Source organism: Melanostigma gelatinosum (genome assembly GCF_949748355.1).
Source record: "Melanostigma gelatinosum genome assembly, chromosome: 3".
NCBI classification, from domain to species: Eukaryota; Metazoa; Chordata; class Actinopteri; order Perciformes; family Zoarcidae; genus Melanostigma; species Melanostigma gelatinosum.
Genome location: NC_136636.1, coordinates 19,598,505 through 19,613,784, shown reverse-complemented (window position 1 = coordinate 19,613,784; position 15,280 = coordinate 19,598,505). Strand labels below are relative to the sequence as shown.

The window sequence follows — 15,280 nt, the reverse complement described above, 5'->3', positions numbered from 1 at the left end:
GGTTATTCAGCCATACTACAGTGACGAAGGACCCTTAAAAACAGTCAACCTACTGAACTCCAGTTAACCTGATATAAACACACAGAAATAAAAAAGAATGTTCACTGAGCAACTTTCTGCATACAAATGATCACCAGGTTCTCCTTACATCGCCTTTGCTGGAGCTGAACATCGGTAATCTCAACATTTTCATTCCTTCCCCACTTTTTCCTCCGTCTAAACTCGGTGCTGTTGGTCAGAGGAGCAGCTACAGCCCAGAGACAGACCGCTGGCCGGCAGCCCATTATTAGGAACGAGAAAGGAATGAATTGCAGAGCAAGCTTTCTTTGAGAAATGCCCAAATATAGGCATTTCATGGATGCAGAGGCTGAGGCAGGGATATGGAGACATAAAGTGGCCTGCTCCTGGTGGTGCTGTTCTCAGGTTGATGGCTGCCTCACCAGCTGGAGGGTGGACACTACACAGCTTCTGCTGTTTGTCTGCAGCTTTAAACATGCAGTGTGAAGTGAAATGTGAAGAAATGTTCTTGTTTTCTGGTTGCAGAAGCACATGCATGTAAATGGGTGTATAACGATGGAGAGGTTCTTTAAATTAACTCGGGTAACTCAGTTGTGAGGATTCACATGCAGCATTATAGGAGTCCTTTAAATGATTTATGCTGCAGGTTAGTTGTTGACTGTGATACACATCTATATATCGCTCTGTATATACTGTGCATATCTTTCTACAGCTCGACCTAAAGTGACAGTGAAAATAGAAATACTTGAGTATATTATTAAGAGTGAATGATTTTATAGAGCCTATAAACCAACTGTAATGAATGACAGCCCATTAGGTGTACAGAATATTTTGTATATATATTAATACATACATACCTTGATTTCTAATACTGGAATATATTATAAATGTCAGTTGCATTTAACTTTACACATACTGTTCATATTCTCTGTAATGGTATCAGCCAGGCATAACGTTACACTTGTGACGTTTCATTGCAAACCAAACAAATACCGGAATCTTTTATTGAAGAAATACAGGCTCTGTAAGAAAGGCATGTGTAATCAAATATGACAGATACTCTTTCATTACACAGTGCACATGTGAGTGCCCCTCTGGTTTATGATTATCATTAAATTCCTTTGAAAATGACATTCACTTAAAAGTACATGAAGGCATAAATCAACAGGAGGGTTGATATAAGCCAGTAATGCTTTTACAAATCCCCTGAAGGTTAAGACGTTAAGGCATTCAAACCCCCTCGCTACAATGATTCTGTACAAATTATAACATCAGATACTGAAGGACAGCCATTTGCACTTCCGGATAAAAATGCATTATGTAATTATTTCCATGCTAAAACTCTTTCGTCATGCACCAGGATTCCACTGGGCTGCGTTCCAATCCATTAAATCCTGCCTGAGATGTCATGAGATTTGGCAATGAGACACAATCAAAGACCACCGTGACCCTTTTCTCTTTTCTTACCCAGATTTTCTTAAGTCAGGCCGCCATGTTTGTTAATTCCCTGATATTTACGCCATTTCAGAATTCCCAGTTTGAACAGATGTACAAATATGAGGTGGATTGTCTCTCCACAAATAAATAAACGATCAAATTAAAGTCCACTATATCGCCGATAGACTTTTTGTATATTAGAATTTCATAAAGAGTTATTTGAATCTCTTATCAATAAGCTCATCGCAAACTCCCAGCTTCATATTATCTCGTGCAAATAACCAGCAAAGCGTCAATATGTAGGGAAGACAACAACAACCACAACACTCATGGCACTCTTTGCAGTCGGTTAATAGAGAGCCCTGCATCACTCCTTCTCCACAGAGTCCTTTTGGTCCAGTGCTTGAGGGGAGAACTCATTGTGAGGGCTGGTCATCCAATCGATCGGGCATCTCATGTTTCACTTTCTCCATCCGTCCCGCAGCACAGTTCTTCCCCTGCATCCGGGGAATGTAGAGATTATCTTCATAAAAAAAACCTGTGGTGAAATGTCTGTTCTGCCTCTCTCTTCTTTTTTCCACTTCATATTCCAACAGGAAATATTACTGCAACCACTTTGGCACCGGCACCTGTGGGAAAAATAAGATGTAAGTACGTGAGGATATATTGCGGCAGAGCAAACCTATCCATAAACCCATCTTACATACCTTCTTGAGTTGTTGCTTCTCGCGTCCTCTAATCGAGGCGAGCAGTTGGTCCCTTGAGTTCTTACCACCGCCCGGGCTTCTTCCATCCAGTTTCCTCTGCGACACCGGGGTCAGAGAGTTCCTCAGGGCGTCTACATCCAGCATGGGAGGTGGAGGAGGGGGAGGTCCACCCCCGGGAGGAGGCGGAGGTGGTGGCGGTGGAGCCGGACCTCCAGCTCTTCTTTTAGGAGTCAGCTTTGGCGATGGCACAGGTGACGGTATGGGAGAAGCTCTGGGCGAGTTTCTCAGAGATCCCCCACCACCCGCCTTGGGTACCTCCAGCGTCCCCTTCTTCTCCCCGTTGGCCTGGGCCTGCTTCTGCTCCTGCAGGCGCTTCTGCCTCTGCCGGTCCATGTTGCGACTCAGTATGTTTGTCGTGGTCATCCTGGGTCCCGCTAACTCAAAGTGGTAGCCCAGTTTGAGCAAGGTGGTGTTCTCCTTCAGGATCTTGGTCATCTCCATCTCGGTCTTCCCGCCGCAGATGTGACGCTGGTTTTGAAAGCGAAGCTCGGTCAGCGTGGCGTTGTGTGGCAGCGCCTGGATCAGAGACAGGATGCCCTTGCCGGTGAGATGGTTGGAGTCCACGTTGATGCTGGTGATGGTCTTGTTGCTGCGTAGCGTGCCTGCGATGGCATAAGCCACGTGGTCGTCCGCGCGGCAGTTGGCCAAAGCAAAGTTCTTCACGTGGGTGTTCTTGTGCAAAGCCTCTGCGAACTCCATGAGTGTTTTCGTCCTGATGACCTCCGAGTTGTTGACGTTGAGCTCAGTGAGGGAGGGGTCGTTGCTGCGAACCTGCTCCATCAGCTCATCGAACATGCTGGAGTCTTCCTCCTCCTCCTCTTCCTCCTTCGCCTTGCTGTTTGGGCTGTTTACGGCCACACAGTTGCCAAGTTTCTCAGTTCCTTTTCCATCACTCCCCTCTTCTTCCTTTTTCTCCTCTACTTTCTTCTCCGTGCTTGTCTTCTTCTCCTTCTCTTTCACGTGGTCACTGTGGTTGACGAGCTCCTCTCTATCTGTTCTTTTCTCTGCCTTGTCATGTTTCACCTGCACTTCACCGCTCTCTGATGGCTGTCGCTCAAGTTTGGCATCAGGCTTGTTTTTATCTTCAGCTTTTTTCTCCTCCTCTTTAGGCTTCTTCTCTTCTGCTTTACTCGGCGGGGCCGGGCTTTCTTGTGCTTTGCTCTGCTTTTCCAACATTTGAGAGACACGCCCTTGTGTCCTGAAACTCTCCGATTTCCTCTCTCTTTCCTTGCCCGTATCCTTCTCATGCTTTTCTCGTAGCTTCGAGATGATGTCTTTGGTTTTGCTCTCATCTCTTCTCCTGCAGTCTTCTTTCCTCTCTTTGCCGTCGTCCTTTTTTTCCTGCAACTTTGAGATCATGTCCTTTGTTTTGCTACCTGTGCTCTCTCTGTTTTCTCTCCTGTCTCTTATCTTGTCCTCGTGTTTCTCTTTGGTCTCCTCTTTCACGTCGCCCTCTCTGCTTTCTTGCTTCCAGTGTCTACTCGAAAGCCGACTTCGCTCCTCTCTCAAACTTTCAGGACCTTTGCTGTTTCTGTTGTCCACCGTAGTATCTTTTTCACTTGAGACACGAGTTTGTCTTTGTAGCCCTTCTGTCACGTCGTCGTTGCCCTCCTGGCTCAGGCCCATTTTCCTCAGATATTCCTGCTTCCGGCTCTCCTTCTTTGTCTCACCCTGCAGGAGGACGAATATGAGGAGTATGAGCAGTGTTATGTCCCAAAGTAAAGCGGTTAGGTAGATGCAACTATCAAAATATATCACAGGTTGTCAAGACATCTGTGTCATAAGTCAAATAATCGATTGGCTATATAGTACAGAACTTGTTCTTACAGACATACGGTATATATTACATGCCATGTATATTGTGATGTAACACCAAATATCCATATATAAATACTGTATCACTTTACTGTCAAACAGCTCCTCGTCCATCTGCTCACTGTAAACACACTCTCCCTGACACAATATGGGATGGGTGTGTTGACAGTCAGCAAAAGGGCAAGGAGACATTTTTTTTTTAATAGCGCAGGGATACATTCGCTGCGATTAGCTTGCAAAGTGTTTGATTTGTGAGTCTCCATCTGTTTTGCTGTCTGAGGCCGTGGCTCTGGCAGATGTATCCTTAAAAGGCAGTGAGCGTAGGAGCAATCAACCAAGGAATTCCATCAGGCCGGGATTAAGAAGCTCCGCAGGGCCTCCGCTCCAGCGACTCAAGTGCCTCTCCTTTAAACACACAAACTGCAAGAAACCTGGCGCTAAGCAGTGCTTTTACAGCACGTCATAAGAATAAAAGAAACACTTAGCTGTGTTTCTGATGCTGGTTCTCCTCTTGTGAGAAGATAATTAAGAATGTAGAACTACATGTAAGCAAGAATCAGAGAGGAACAGAAGCCAACTCCCGGCTGTTTATGAACTGATGGACTGATGGGTTCCAGTTGGCGCTTTGCTTCAGGCAAAATGAAACACGAGAGCTATCATTAGTGTGCCTCAGGGACATAATGCTGTAATCTATCAATCATAAGGGTATACATTGTTGTTCGATTTGATAAAGTCATGTAACTTAGCGGGTAGTTGTGATTAAAAACTGCTCAAACACAAACATCTTAAGAGTAATGGGTCTTTAAGCATTCACAAACCTCAAATGACGGTTCCCTCTCACTGAGCCTCCCTTTACGGTCACTCTCACGCCTGCTGTCCAGCTTAGCGTCGCGGACATTGTTGCTCGTCGGTGGCTGCGCAGCTTGGCTCTCCCCTTGGACGACGATGTTCCCGTCCTTCGGCTTGATGTCCGGCACTTTCATCATGTCCTTCTCCAGCTCCTCCATCTCCTCGGGGGAGAGAGTGGACAGCAGGTTGTCCAGGTCCGGGTCTTCGCTGACCTGGCGGCCCGTACAGGTCAAGCCTCTCACCTTTCTCCTGGACATGGTTGCGAAAAAAAAATCTGGGGTAAAGGCTGTAGAGAAATTTGGGTTGTTTGGAGGTGCTGTTGATGTGTAGTACAGTAAATCCCTTTATTTCAAATCTGATTATTGGGTAATCTCTCTCCGATGTTGAGAAGTATTCCCACAGGTCAGAGCTGGCGTCCTGCTGTCCTGTGGCGTCCTGCTCGCCAAGAAGCCACCAGAGGCATCAATCCGGGTGCAAAGAGGCAGGACTCTCGGTCTTGCAGTGAGGGGTACCAGTGATGAACTGCAAGAGCCTCGCATCATCAAAGCGGACTGTGAGGCTGGGACATTCTTTGAAATCCTGTTAAAGTGCATGTCCATATTTAGTTCAGGGTACACACTCCTTTAAAGGCAATGGGAAGGGCTGACGTTTACAGAGATGCCGGAGCAGAGTTACACAGACTTCCTATTACACAGTTTGTTTATATTGAGACCAGTTCCAATTTTTTTTTGTTGAGTAATGAATCTGATTTTAACTAGTTAGAGTTTCACATTAGGTTTTTTGCCACGGTGAGAACATCAGTGTTTCTGTTCGGGACTTTTTCCAGAGAGTCTTGAATCAACGCATTCCTAACATTTTGGGAGAAACAGTACGAGTTAAAAATACAGTTTTGTTTTCACAGCAGCTCAATATAACACAAGCAGGCCAATGAGTTAGGGAGAAACTGAATTATGTGTTCGATTCACATGGTCTTTAAATATATGCAGTGAAATACAGAGTGTCCTGAGGCTGTACTCAAAGGCTGGTGCAGAGAATTACACCAATTATTATTACAACAAAGGCACCGGAATTCATAGATTTTCAAACAGAACGAATCCCAAGTGTGTTAAAAACACATTACTACTTGAAAGCATTCAAAAGTTGTTTAAAATTACAGAAAGTTAAGATGATTTCAGAAGGATAAAACAAAATCAATTAAAAATAAAATATATTAATCATTAAAACAAAATATTTAAGTCTGGGTAAAATCTGAATAAAAAATGTAAAAACGGATGCAAAATGTATTAAAATGTATATTGGCCTGGTGTGTAGGTGGGCTGTGTAATAAAAGATAAAATTTGTCAAATGTACATACATTAAAGCTGTTTGACAAACTATAAAAATATGCAAATGGCTATCAGTGTTGCAGGGGCACACATTTCATTTGGATTGATAGGACAATGAATGAATCACTTCTGCCAAAGATGAACATATTTATAATTGTCCGGAGGTTGTTATGGACATCTAGTGGTCAAAAGGATGTGGACACTAACTCCACCTTATATAAATGTTATGATTAGATTTCTTGAAATCAAAAAGACACAGGAGACAGTTTTTACATTCCAAAGTAAAATTTTATGTGAATAGAAATAAAACCCTTTTTCACTCACTTTATATTGCAATGTCATACCATCCATATGACAACAGGCAGTTATTTTGCCAACTGATGTCAGTTCCAGTAAACACACTCATGGAGTTGGTTTAGAACAACAAATAAACAGAAACATCATTCAGCAAATATTACGTCAAACTACATCTGAAAGCATCTCACAAAGAAAAGTCCAGTGTTCTGTGTGCTTTACAAAGGCTCAACAAATCTGTACAAATGGACGTCGCCATCGGAGGAAACAATTTATGCTGTAAACTCGCTGCAATAGTTCTTATTTTAGAGACAAGATACAGCAGTAAGACTCAAGGAAAAGCCCAGGCTTCTCTGATCAATCAGCAAGACAAGTGTTTTGTTTTTAATGTAGAGATACATTACACCCGAATAAAGATAATCATCACCTATTAGTAGTCAGACAGCTAACTGCTCATAACATGCTTGAGACGTCATGTTTTACAGTTCATACGTCTCACAAAGGGCACAGGGCCAGAATAATTACAGCTTGGCCCTGACCTCACCGGAGCCCAAATCTGTAAGTGTAACTTTGAAGAAACAGTTGAACACTTTGGGAAACACAGCGCTCTGCTTTCTTTTCCAGCGACATCAGAGGAGAAGATTGATACACTCACGTCTCTGAGACTGGTATCGATCTCCTCGTGTGACTCTTGGTAAGATAGGAAATATATTTCCCAAAATGTCAAACGATGACTTTAAAGAATAAATCTACTTTTTCAACAGTAGTGTTTTTTGGCTTTTCATGATTTCATGTAAAACCAGAAAAGAGGCATGAGAGGACAGATCTTGGACTGGGGTAGCATGCTGATGTCTAGACCACACATTAGAACGGTGCAGCTAATAAACTATCATGAATAAATTAGTCCCGCCGGATACAAAAAAAAGGAAAGACAAAGTTGAAACTAACTGATGACTAAAAGCTTCTTACACAAAATTAGGAGTACCATAAATCCTTTAGGCCGTCTGCAAATGTATCACCGTACCGCACTGCCGTTGGGACACAGACGTCACCTTATTTGAACATGCAGTTGGTTTTTCACCACATGACGAAAAAAAACATTAAATACAAAAATAAAGACGTCGTGGAATCCCAGCTAGAGTGTGTGACCTGGAATCTAGCCGTAGGCAGTTCTCAATTTATTCAAATTTAACAAAAGTGAGGAAGTAAAGCATTTTTCCCTTTAATAAATGCATTATCATTTTGTGTGAATGCCCTCTGACCCCTCTTAGGTAGTGACCCCGTCATTCATTGAGGCGAGTGTGTCAGGGCACAGGTGGCAGCACAGAGTGGAGACAGATACTTCCTCACTTTGGGGATGGAGCGACGGCCTCTGCCAAAACCCGCCGGGAGCCATCGGGCGCCAGGTTGCAGAACATAATTACACTTACGTAAATACTAGGGGTGGGAATCACCAGAGGTCCCGCGATACGATATTATCACGATACTTAGGTCACGATACGATGTTATCACGATACTGCGATATTATCACGATACTTAGATCACGGTACGGTGTTATCACGATACTGCGATATTATCACGATACTTAGATCACGGTACGATGTTATCTCGATACTGCGATATTATCACGATACTTAGATCACGATACTGCGATATTATCACGGTACTGCGATATTATCACGATACTTAGGTCACGATACGATGTTATCACGATACTTAGATCACGGTACGGTGTTATCACGATACTGCGATATTATCACGATACTTAGATCACGGTACGATGTTATCACGATACTGCGATATTATCACGATACTTAGATCACGGTACGGTGTTATCACGATACTGCGATATTATCACGATACTTAGATCACGGTACGATGTTATCACGATACTGCGATATTATCACGCTACTTAGGTCACGATACGATATTGTCACGATACTGCGATATTCTGAGTATTGCGATAACATTGGCCTATATTGCGATTTATTACTTTTTTCAACTTCAAATGATGTCCCCAAAGGAAAACTGTGTCAACATGTTTTATCTAATAAGATAAAGTTTTCAGTCTGTTCATCTCACTTCAATCATTTTTATTGCAGCAGAATAGGATTGTCAAGCAGACAGACTGACCAACAATGTCATAAATGTTGCATGAACCTGACAAACTGAACCGTTTGTATTACTACATCGTCCAACTTAACTAAATGGACTCAGTATATGAACTATAACTTATATAAGTAGGTTATTAGAGTTACATAACTCAGTATAACTTGCGATGCGCGGATGTCGAGGGCAGAGAGACAGTTATGCGCTGCTCTCTCCCCATGAGCCGGCTACTGTTGGCAGATTTAACCCCGTTGTGAGGCCAGATGTCTCTTTGTTTTGACCAACTTCCTACCAATCACGCTGATCCAGGATCTTTCCTGACCTCACCAGAAAACAACTCAGCCCCATCTAGTGGACTGAAAAAGTAATTGATTTGATTTTTCAAAACAAAACGAAAAACATTTTTGTATAGTTTATATAATAAAAGATCGATACTTGGCATCCGTGTATCGATACATCAAATATCGCCACGCAAAATATCGCGATACTATGCTGTATCGATTTCCCCCCCCACCCCTACTAAATACGCCAGAAAAGTAGGACAACCTTGTAAATAAACATAGAAAAAAACAACCTTAAAGTGCCTCCTGCTAGTCGAGCTGTAGCGTTTATTTGAGTGTGTGTGCGTGTTTGAGTGAGAGAGTGTTGCTGCCTTCTCCTTTTCATACAGTCCTTTCTCTCAGCTGCTGTTGCTTCCCACTGTGTGTGTGTGTGTGTGTGTGTGTGTGTGTGGGGGTGTAGACGAGCCCATCAATGGCCAGGATACTGAGGTGGAGAGTAAGGTGGAGGGGCTGAAAAATAAGAGGGTAGAAACATAAAATAAAGTCAGAACTTCATATATCACCAGGACTGCATCAAGACCCGTTTACAAAATAATGACTAAATTCAGTAGGACCTATCTTTTTACAAATAGTTGTTGAGCTATGGACTAAAGTGGTGTCTGTGTATCTATCACAGATATGTTAGCAGTTAATTAATCCATTTGATGGGGTTTATACTATTCATTTGGTTTCAAACTTGCCTTTATTTATCTGATCTAATACTTCTATCTTTCTTACTTTTCTTCTTGTAAAGCACCTCGAATGACCTTCTGTGTGATACATAAATAGTGGTGACTAACGCTGCCATCCCTGGAGCCTCAAATGTAAAATGAGTGATGGCAGTAGTGGAGAGAACATGGACTCATGAGAATTAAAAAGGGTTTATGCCCTCGGCAGCATCACATATCACATATCACGCATCAAAGTTGACCTTTCCAACTGTTGCTGGTGCCAGAGGGCACTGTCCAAAATAGAGAGAGCTCAACCTCTGGGGAACATGAATAAATTAATAGTGTTGGTGCTAGAAGGCGGATCAGGGGGTCACCCAAACAGCCTCAATAGATTTGAAGGAAATCTGTCCAACTCGATTAAAAGAGTAAAAAAAAAACAACATCTAACATTCTCTGTCGTTGCTTGTAAACGTTCTCCTCGTAGTGAGACATTACATGAATAGAGCCCCTTGACGTTCCCAAAAGTAGGTCACAGCACAGAATATCAGCAGATTGTCTCGTTTTTGTTAAAGATGGACATAAGAGCTGGTGCTCCTCTCTTACCCTGGCTGTATACGGGATCCATCAGGTGTGGTGGGTAATGTCCCCGCTGCATCATCGGGTAGTGGGGAGGCATGCCAGGGTAGTGGGGCGCCATTGGATAACCTGCATATGGATAACACGCATGCGGATACTCAGACGGTCCCAGTGGTTTTCCATAAGCGTCATACATGGGCTCCACTGGGTAGCTGGCCATGGGGATCTGCTGGACTGTGGGCCAAGAAGTACAGACGGCTGTGAAGGAAACTAGAAGCTCACGGTTGTCGGCACAAGAACGGACGTAAAGAGAAGAGGTCTCACCATCGTACGGTGTCCGGCCCCTCTGCTGCCTTCGCTGGTAGAGGTAACAGCAGGAGCACATGAAGCAGCAGACCATGGTCGCAATGATGGCCACAAACAGGAGGATGGAGGAGGCGATGCCAGCCAAAGTGGTGGGGCTGAGAGGAGAGACAGAGGAAGGGCCTAAGTTATAAAGCGTTTCCTTGCTCGCTTTGATCACCCAGCCCCACGCCCCCCCCCCCCCCCGCTCTATCTCGCTAATTACACTACGAGGATTAAAGACGGGACGCCTGTGATGTGGAGCTTTTGATGCAGACGCAATCTTTTCCCGCAGACCGACCCTGAAACATCAGAGTTAATGACGTACACGTTGCATCTCTCTCTTCAGATTCCATCACCTCGTAGTCTCACTCAAGCAACGAAACCCCCCGTTTCAGCTCAGCCCCCCCCCTGCCGCCCACTGATATGATCTCCCACTGGTCTTAATAAGCTGCAGGTTGTCTGCTCGCTGCTGGACAGAGACGGATGGTTTCCAGTGTTATGGAGGGAAAGTGCCATGTTTCACTCTCTCAGGTACAAGCTTGCTTCGTCCGGCATTATCACGATTCCTCACAGGGGACAGCCGAGGTGATAGAACCACGAATGAGAACGTATTACACCGTGAGGACCAAAGCAAGCTCATCAGGTCACATTCGTCCGGTGGGACATGAGAGCAGGCCAGTTTAAGAATGGAAGATGTTTCACAGGTGACGGTGGACCATGTTTTCTATGGATTTTTATACAATGCCAATATTTCTTCTCACTTACATCCCCTTGTACACCAAAGACAATCACCCCAGACTTGATGCAAATGTTTAATGTTGACGGATACAATTAACACTGCTGTCTGTACACACACTTCACCCATCACTACATTCCATTACTTCAAGTAGAACTTTTGCAATATTTTTTAGAGCAAATTCCTGTTTCTTTACTGTGTTTATGGTTATTTGTTTCTCAATATAACTATTTATGTATGGTGCATCTACTGCATTGTATTTAAATGTTTTACTATACATAGTATATGCCCAAAATGGACAGTTTTTGGAGGGTTCTTTTCCATACTAATAATCTGTTCAAGTCCTTACTTGATCCTTAACTACTACGATACTTGAGTTGTTACCTTCAATACATCATCATGTTCAATCAGTAAATCATGGTCCATTTAGAGTAAATTAGATGATAAAGCAGGGTGTGCTTTAGGGCGGGGCTACCTTGTGATTGACAGGTTGCTAGCGTGACGCTGTCCGGTCTGGGAGTTGTCCGTCTTCGAACTTTAACCCTTTCACTGCGTGTTTGCAGTTCATAATAGATAATTGTGACCTTTTTGAGCACCTAAAAATGACTTCATCAATGCTGGGTTGTATCCTATATTTGACAACAATGCATGAGGCTGTTGCTTTAATCATGTGCCTCTAGTAGAATGTATCGCTGAAACTAACCATTTTCATTAGTGATTTATCTTTTACTCTGTCCAACGCCAGAAGTAGTTGAAGAAATACGTCCCTACTTTCCCAGAGCACTGGTTTACGATTCAAATATTTGTGGGCATTTTATCTGAAACACTGTGTTCGTTTCTCCTTTGAAACACCCTTTTGCTGCCGTCTTTGCCAGGGCTCTCTCACTGAGACTTACCTGGTTAAATAAAGGTTCCAGATAATACAATAATAAATAATTCAAATTTCTGTTTATCTGACCAACGGTCCAAAACCCAGGGATATGTCATTTACAGTGATGTAACAAGAGAAACGCAGCTGAAACCAGATTATCTCCAGATTAGTTTCAGAGCTAGTGAAACGTCCTTATTGCACATAAATAGGCCTCATTTGCATACAATCAATTGGTGATGTAACTTAATGCCTCTTGCTTTGTAGCATTGTTTTCACTGTGTAATTTGTCAGTATAGAGACACATTCTTTATTGTCCTTTTCCAAAGAAATGTGTTGCCACAGTCCTTACAGAGCCTCATTTCCCCTATCAGGGTTTTAAAGAATCTGTCTGCCTTCAGAAAACGAAGGAAATGTGATCCTGCAGCGATAACCTTGAATCGTGAACACAAACTTGGTGTCAAATAAATTCATAAATAAGTTATTCAATCAAAGCCCTGCTTGCCGTTTCCCCCACCTGAACTGGAAGAGCATGCAGCGTTTCTGCTCCCTCTCGGTGATCATCTTGAAGGCGTCCAGGCAGCAGTAGCGCCGGTGACAGTTCCCGCAGCAGAACGTGATGAGAGGGCAGTCGAAGCCGTTGTGCCAGGTTCCGTTTTTATCCACGTACCACAGACAGTCCTCGTTCGCACCGACTGCAGAACAGACACAATACAGAGTGTGAGATGGGATGACTCTACGGGGAAGATGATCAAAATGAAAGCATGAAGCAGCGGGTCAAACTTTAGGTTTTCCTCTAACAAAATGTGTTTTCCTGCTTACAATCTCTCAGTGTAACAGACAGGCTGTTGTTTCTGTTGCGTTGGACTTTTTCTCAGTGAGTGTAATTCTTGATCGTTGACTTACAGTCACAATGCATTATGTAACCGCCGACTGTGGCAGAGGAGGAACACTGATTCGGGCTCAAGTAAGGTGCCTAGGATTTAAAAGACCTGCATGTCTGAAATAACAAAAGGAGTTAATTTATTAATTCTAGGATTTAAGGATTGTTCTCAGTGTCAATTAGTTAATATCCCATTTTAATGAACCAACGTTTGGTCTATAAAAACAAAAAGCAAACAAATAAATACAGTACAAAAAGTTATTTTTTTGTTTTGTCCGACCAATATTAAAGTTACTATGATGTAATATGAGGCGAAGTAGCAAAATTGTCACATTTGAGAACCCATCAGAAATACATACAAAAACACATCTCTGTGATGTTTCAGTTCTGAGGTCTCACATACTGACAGAGAAACATTCGGCACACCATCTTTCATGAGAACAAATACAAAGTGGGTCCGAGATTGAGTTGAAGGCGCTGGTATGTTTATAAAGTATGTTACGATTTGACTGAACACTGTCAATTAAACAACATATTTATCCTCAGAGAGCTGCTCTTGTGTTAAGGTGATCCAATAATACATTGTTGAGCAGAGATGTCTGTAAAGCTGCTCCTGTAACGGTTCACACTCATTTAGGGTGATGACCGGTGAGAGCTGTTATTGAGAAGACTTATTCTGCCACTTGATATAAGATATTACACATTATATTATCCTGTAGTGTTAGTATTGTCTGGTTGTTTACACTACTGTATGCAGCTAGTCTTAAAACTACGGTGCTTTCTACCTTGTTGGACAGTTAAAACTATTGATGTGATATTATTGTAATATCGTGTTGTACATGATGTCAGTGATGTCTTCTAGGAAAACTTGGTGCCTTAAAATACTAAGGCAATAGTTTACTTTCAATACTTTAGATATGCCTGACATTAATAATATACAATACATATTAACAGTTTGCCAGACACAGAATATAAATCACTATTAATTGAAATAACCTCGATACATAGCGCAATACTAATAAAGTTTGATAGATTGACAGAAGGCTTGCATTATATAAACTGCATTGTGGAGGCAAACTGTGTTGGAAAATAAAGACGTTATTCTTTAATTCTCAAAAAAGTTACCTAACATGCAGAAACCCGTCAGACTACTGTTAGTTCACACAGGTTGGCTAAACAAATAGCTTAGCATAAACATGGTGGGACTCTACACAGTGAGCGGTTTAGTAAACAGTTATCCAGGCCTAAAAATAAACACTGACATAATAATAATAACAGTCGGACAGCAGCATGAGCTGATGCTGACTGCTGTGAGGCTGCAGACACTGCCCGACTCCGCTTGTAACGGTTGAAACAAATAGCGGCCATGCAGGCTGCACAGACGTCAGCAGAGATCCACCTCAAAAACCGTTAAACCGTTAGCTAGCGAAGCGCGCGGCCTGGATGGAGCTCCATAATCTTACCCGGAGCCGCGCAGAGGACGATGGTGAGCAGCGCCAAAGGCATCGCGATGATGGACATGTTTCCAGCTGGAAAGACCATCCTCGTCCTTATTTTACACAGAGCGAGCGATGTGTTAAAGAGGCGCTGTGAATGAGCAAGGCTAACCGGACTAACGGTCGTTCACAGACATTATAGACATTATTGTGGTTCGGGAAAAGCTAAGGAGACGAGCGGTAATGTATCCCAAGAAGTGACACATCGAGGCTGTGACGCCGGCTGGGACGAGGAGGATGCTGCCTTCACGTACCGACTGAAACGTCGGAAAAAACAAAGTTGTAATAATCAATCTCATCCCATTAGACCACAGTACATTTGGTAAAAGAAGTATGCCTACTCTGGTATTTCTACTTTAACTTGAGTAAATAATCATAGTTTAAAAGTGTTTGTTTGTTCAAATGTCTCAGCCCTGTAAAGCGTCTTTGGGTATCTTGAGAAGCGCTATAGAAAATAGATGTATTATTAAAAAGAATCCATTACAAGTAAAAGTTTGAATTAAAAATAATTAATTAATCAAAACGTTATTCTATTTTTCTGTATTTATCACTAATGAATATTTAACAATTTTATTTTATAGTTCATCAATGTGGAGCCAATTTTAGAAATGTATAAAAGTACAATATTTCCCTCTGAAATGTAAGAGTTTAAGAATAAAGTTGTAAAGTAAAAGTATCTGAAAATTATATGTATATACATTTACTTGCACTTTTGTTTTGCTACTTTATACTTTTATAGTCTATTGTTTTTGCATTGTTTAAAGACGCAGA

The 15,280-nt window shown here is 42.5% G+C and overlaps 2 protein-coding genes across 3 annotated transcripts; both read right to left on the bottom strand.

Moving 5' to 3' along the window:
* Positions 1–1,359: 1,359 nt before the first annotated feature.
* On the bottom strand, positions 1,360–5,205 carry lmod1b (leiomodin 1b (smooth muscle)). Its single transcript, XM_079266294.1, has 3 exons — positions 4,856–5,205; positions 2,163–3,893; positions 1,360–2,084 (listed from the first exon to the last, which is right to left on the bottom strand). The coding sequence occupies exons 1-3, from the start codon at positions 5,141–5,143 to the stop codon at positions 2,058–2,060; spliced, it is 2,046 nt and encodes a 681-aa protein (XP_079122420.1). The 5' UTR covers positions 5,144–5,205; the 3' UTR covers positions 1,360–2,057.
* A 1,279-nt stretch (positions 5,206–6,484) lies between these two features.
* On the bottom strand, positions 6,485–14,693 carry shisa4 (shisa family member 4). Of its 2 annotated transcripts, none has more exons than XM_079297139.1 (5): positions 14,477–14,693; positions 12,648–12,825; positions 10,506–10,642; positions 10,209–10,415; positions 6,485–9,405 (listed from the first exon to the last, which is right to left on the bottom strand). In XM_079297139.1, the coding sequence occupies exons 1-5, from the start codon at positions 14,553–14,555 to the stop codon at positions 9,365–9,367; spliced, it is 642 nt and encodes a 213-aa protein (XP_079153265.1). In that variant the 5' UTR covers positions 14,556–14,693; the 3' UTR covers positions 6,485–9,364. The 2 variants fall into 2 exon arrangements, with proteins under 2 accessions (XP_079153265.1, XP_079153266.1); XM_079297140.1 differs by having other exon boundaries at positions 10,209–10,310.
* Positions 14,694–15,280: the final 587 nt, after the last annotated feature.

Coding starts and splice junctions, on each gene's coding strand:
- lmod1b (XM_079266294.1), bottom strand. CDS start 5,143: ATGTCCAGGAGAAAGGTGAGAGGCTTGACCTGTACGGGCCGCCAGGTC. Junction 3,894..4,855: donor AGAGGGAACCGTCATTTGAG/GTTTGTGAATGC, acceptor GTCCTCCTGCAG/GGTGAGACAAAGAAGGAGAG. Junction 2,085..2,162: donor AGAAGCAACAACTCAAGAAG/GTATGTAAGATG, acceptor TTTTTCCCACAG/GTGCCGGTGCCAAAGTGGTT.
- shisa4 (XM_079297139.1), bottom strand. CDS start 14,555: ATGGTCTTTCCAGCTGGAAACATGTCCATCATCGCGATGCCTTTGGCG. Junction 12,826..14,476: donor CGTCCTCTGCGCGGCTCCGG/GTAAGATTATGG, acceptor TCTGTTCTGCAG/TCGGTGCGAACGAGGACTGT. Junction 10,643..12,647: donor TGCATGCTCTTCCAGTTCAG/GTGGGGGAAACG, acceptor CTCTCCTCTCAG/CCCCACCACTTTGGCTGGCA.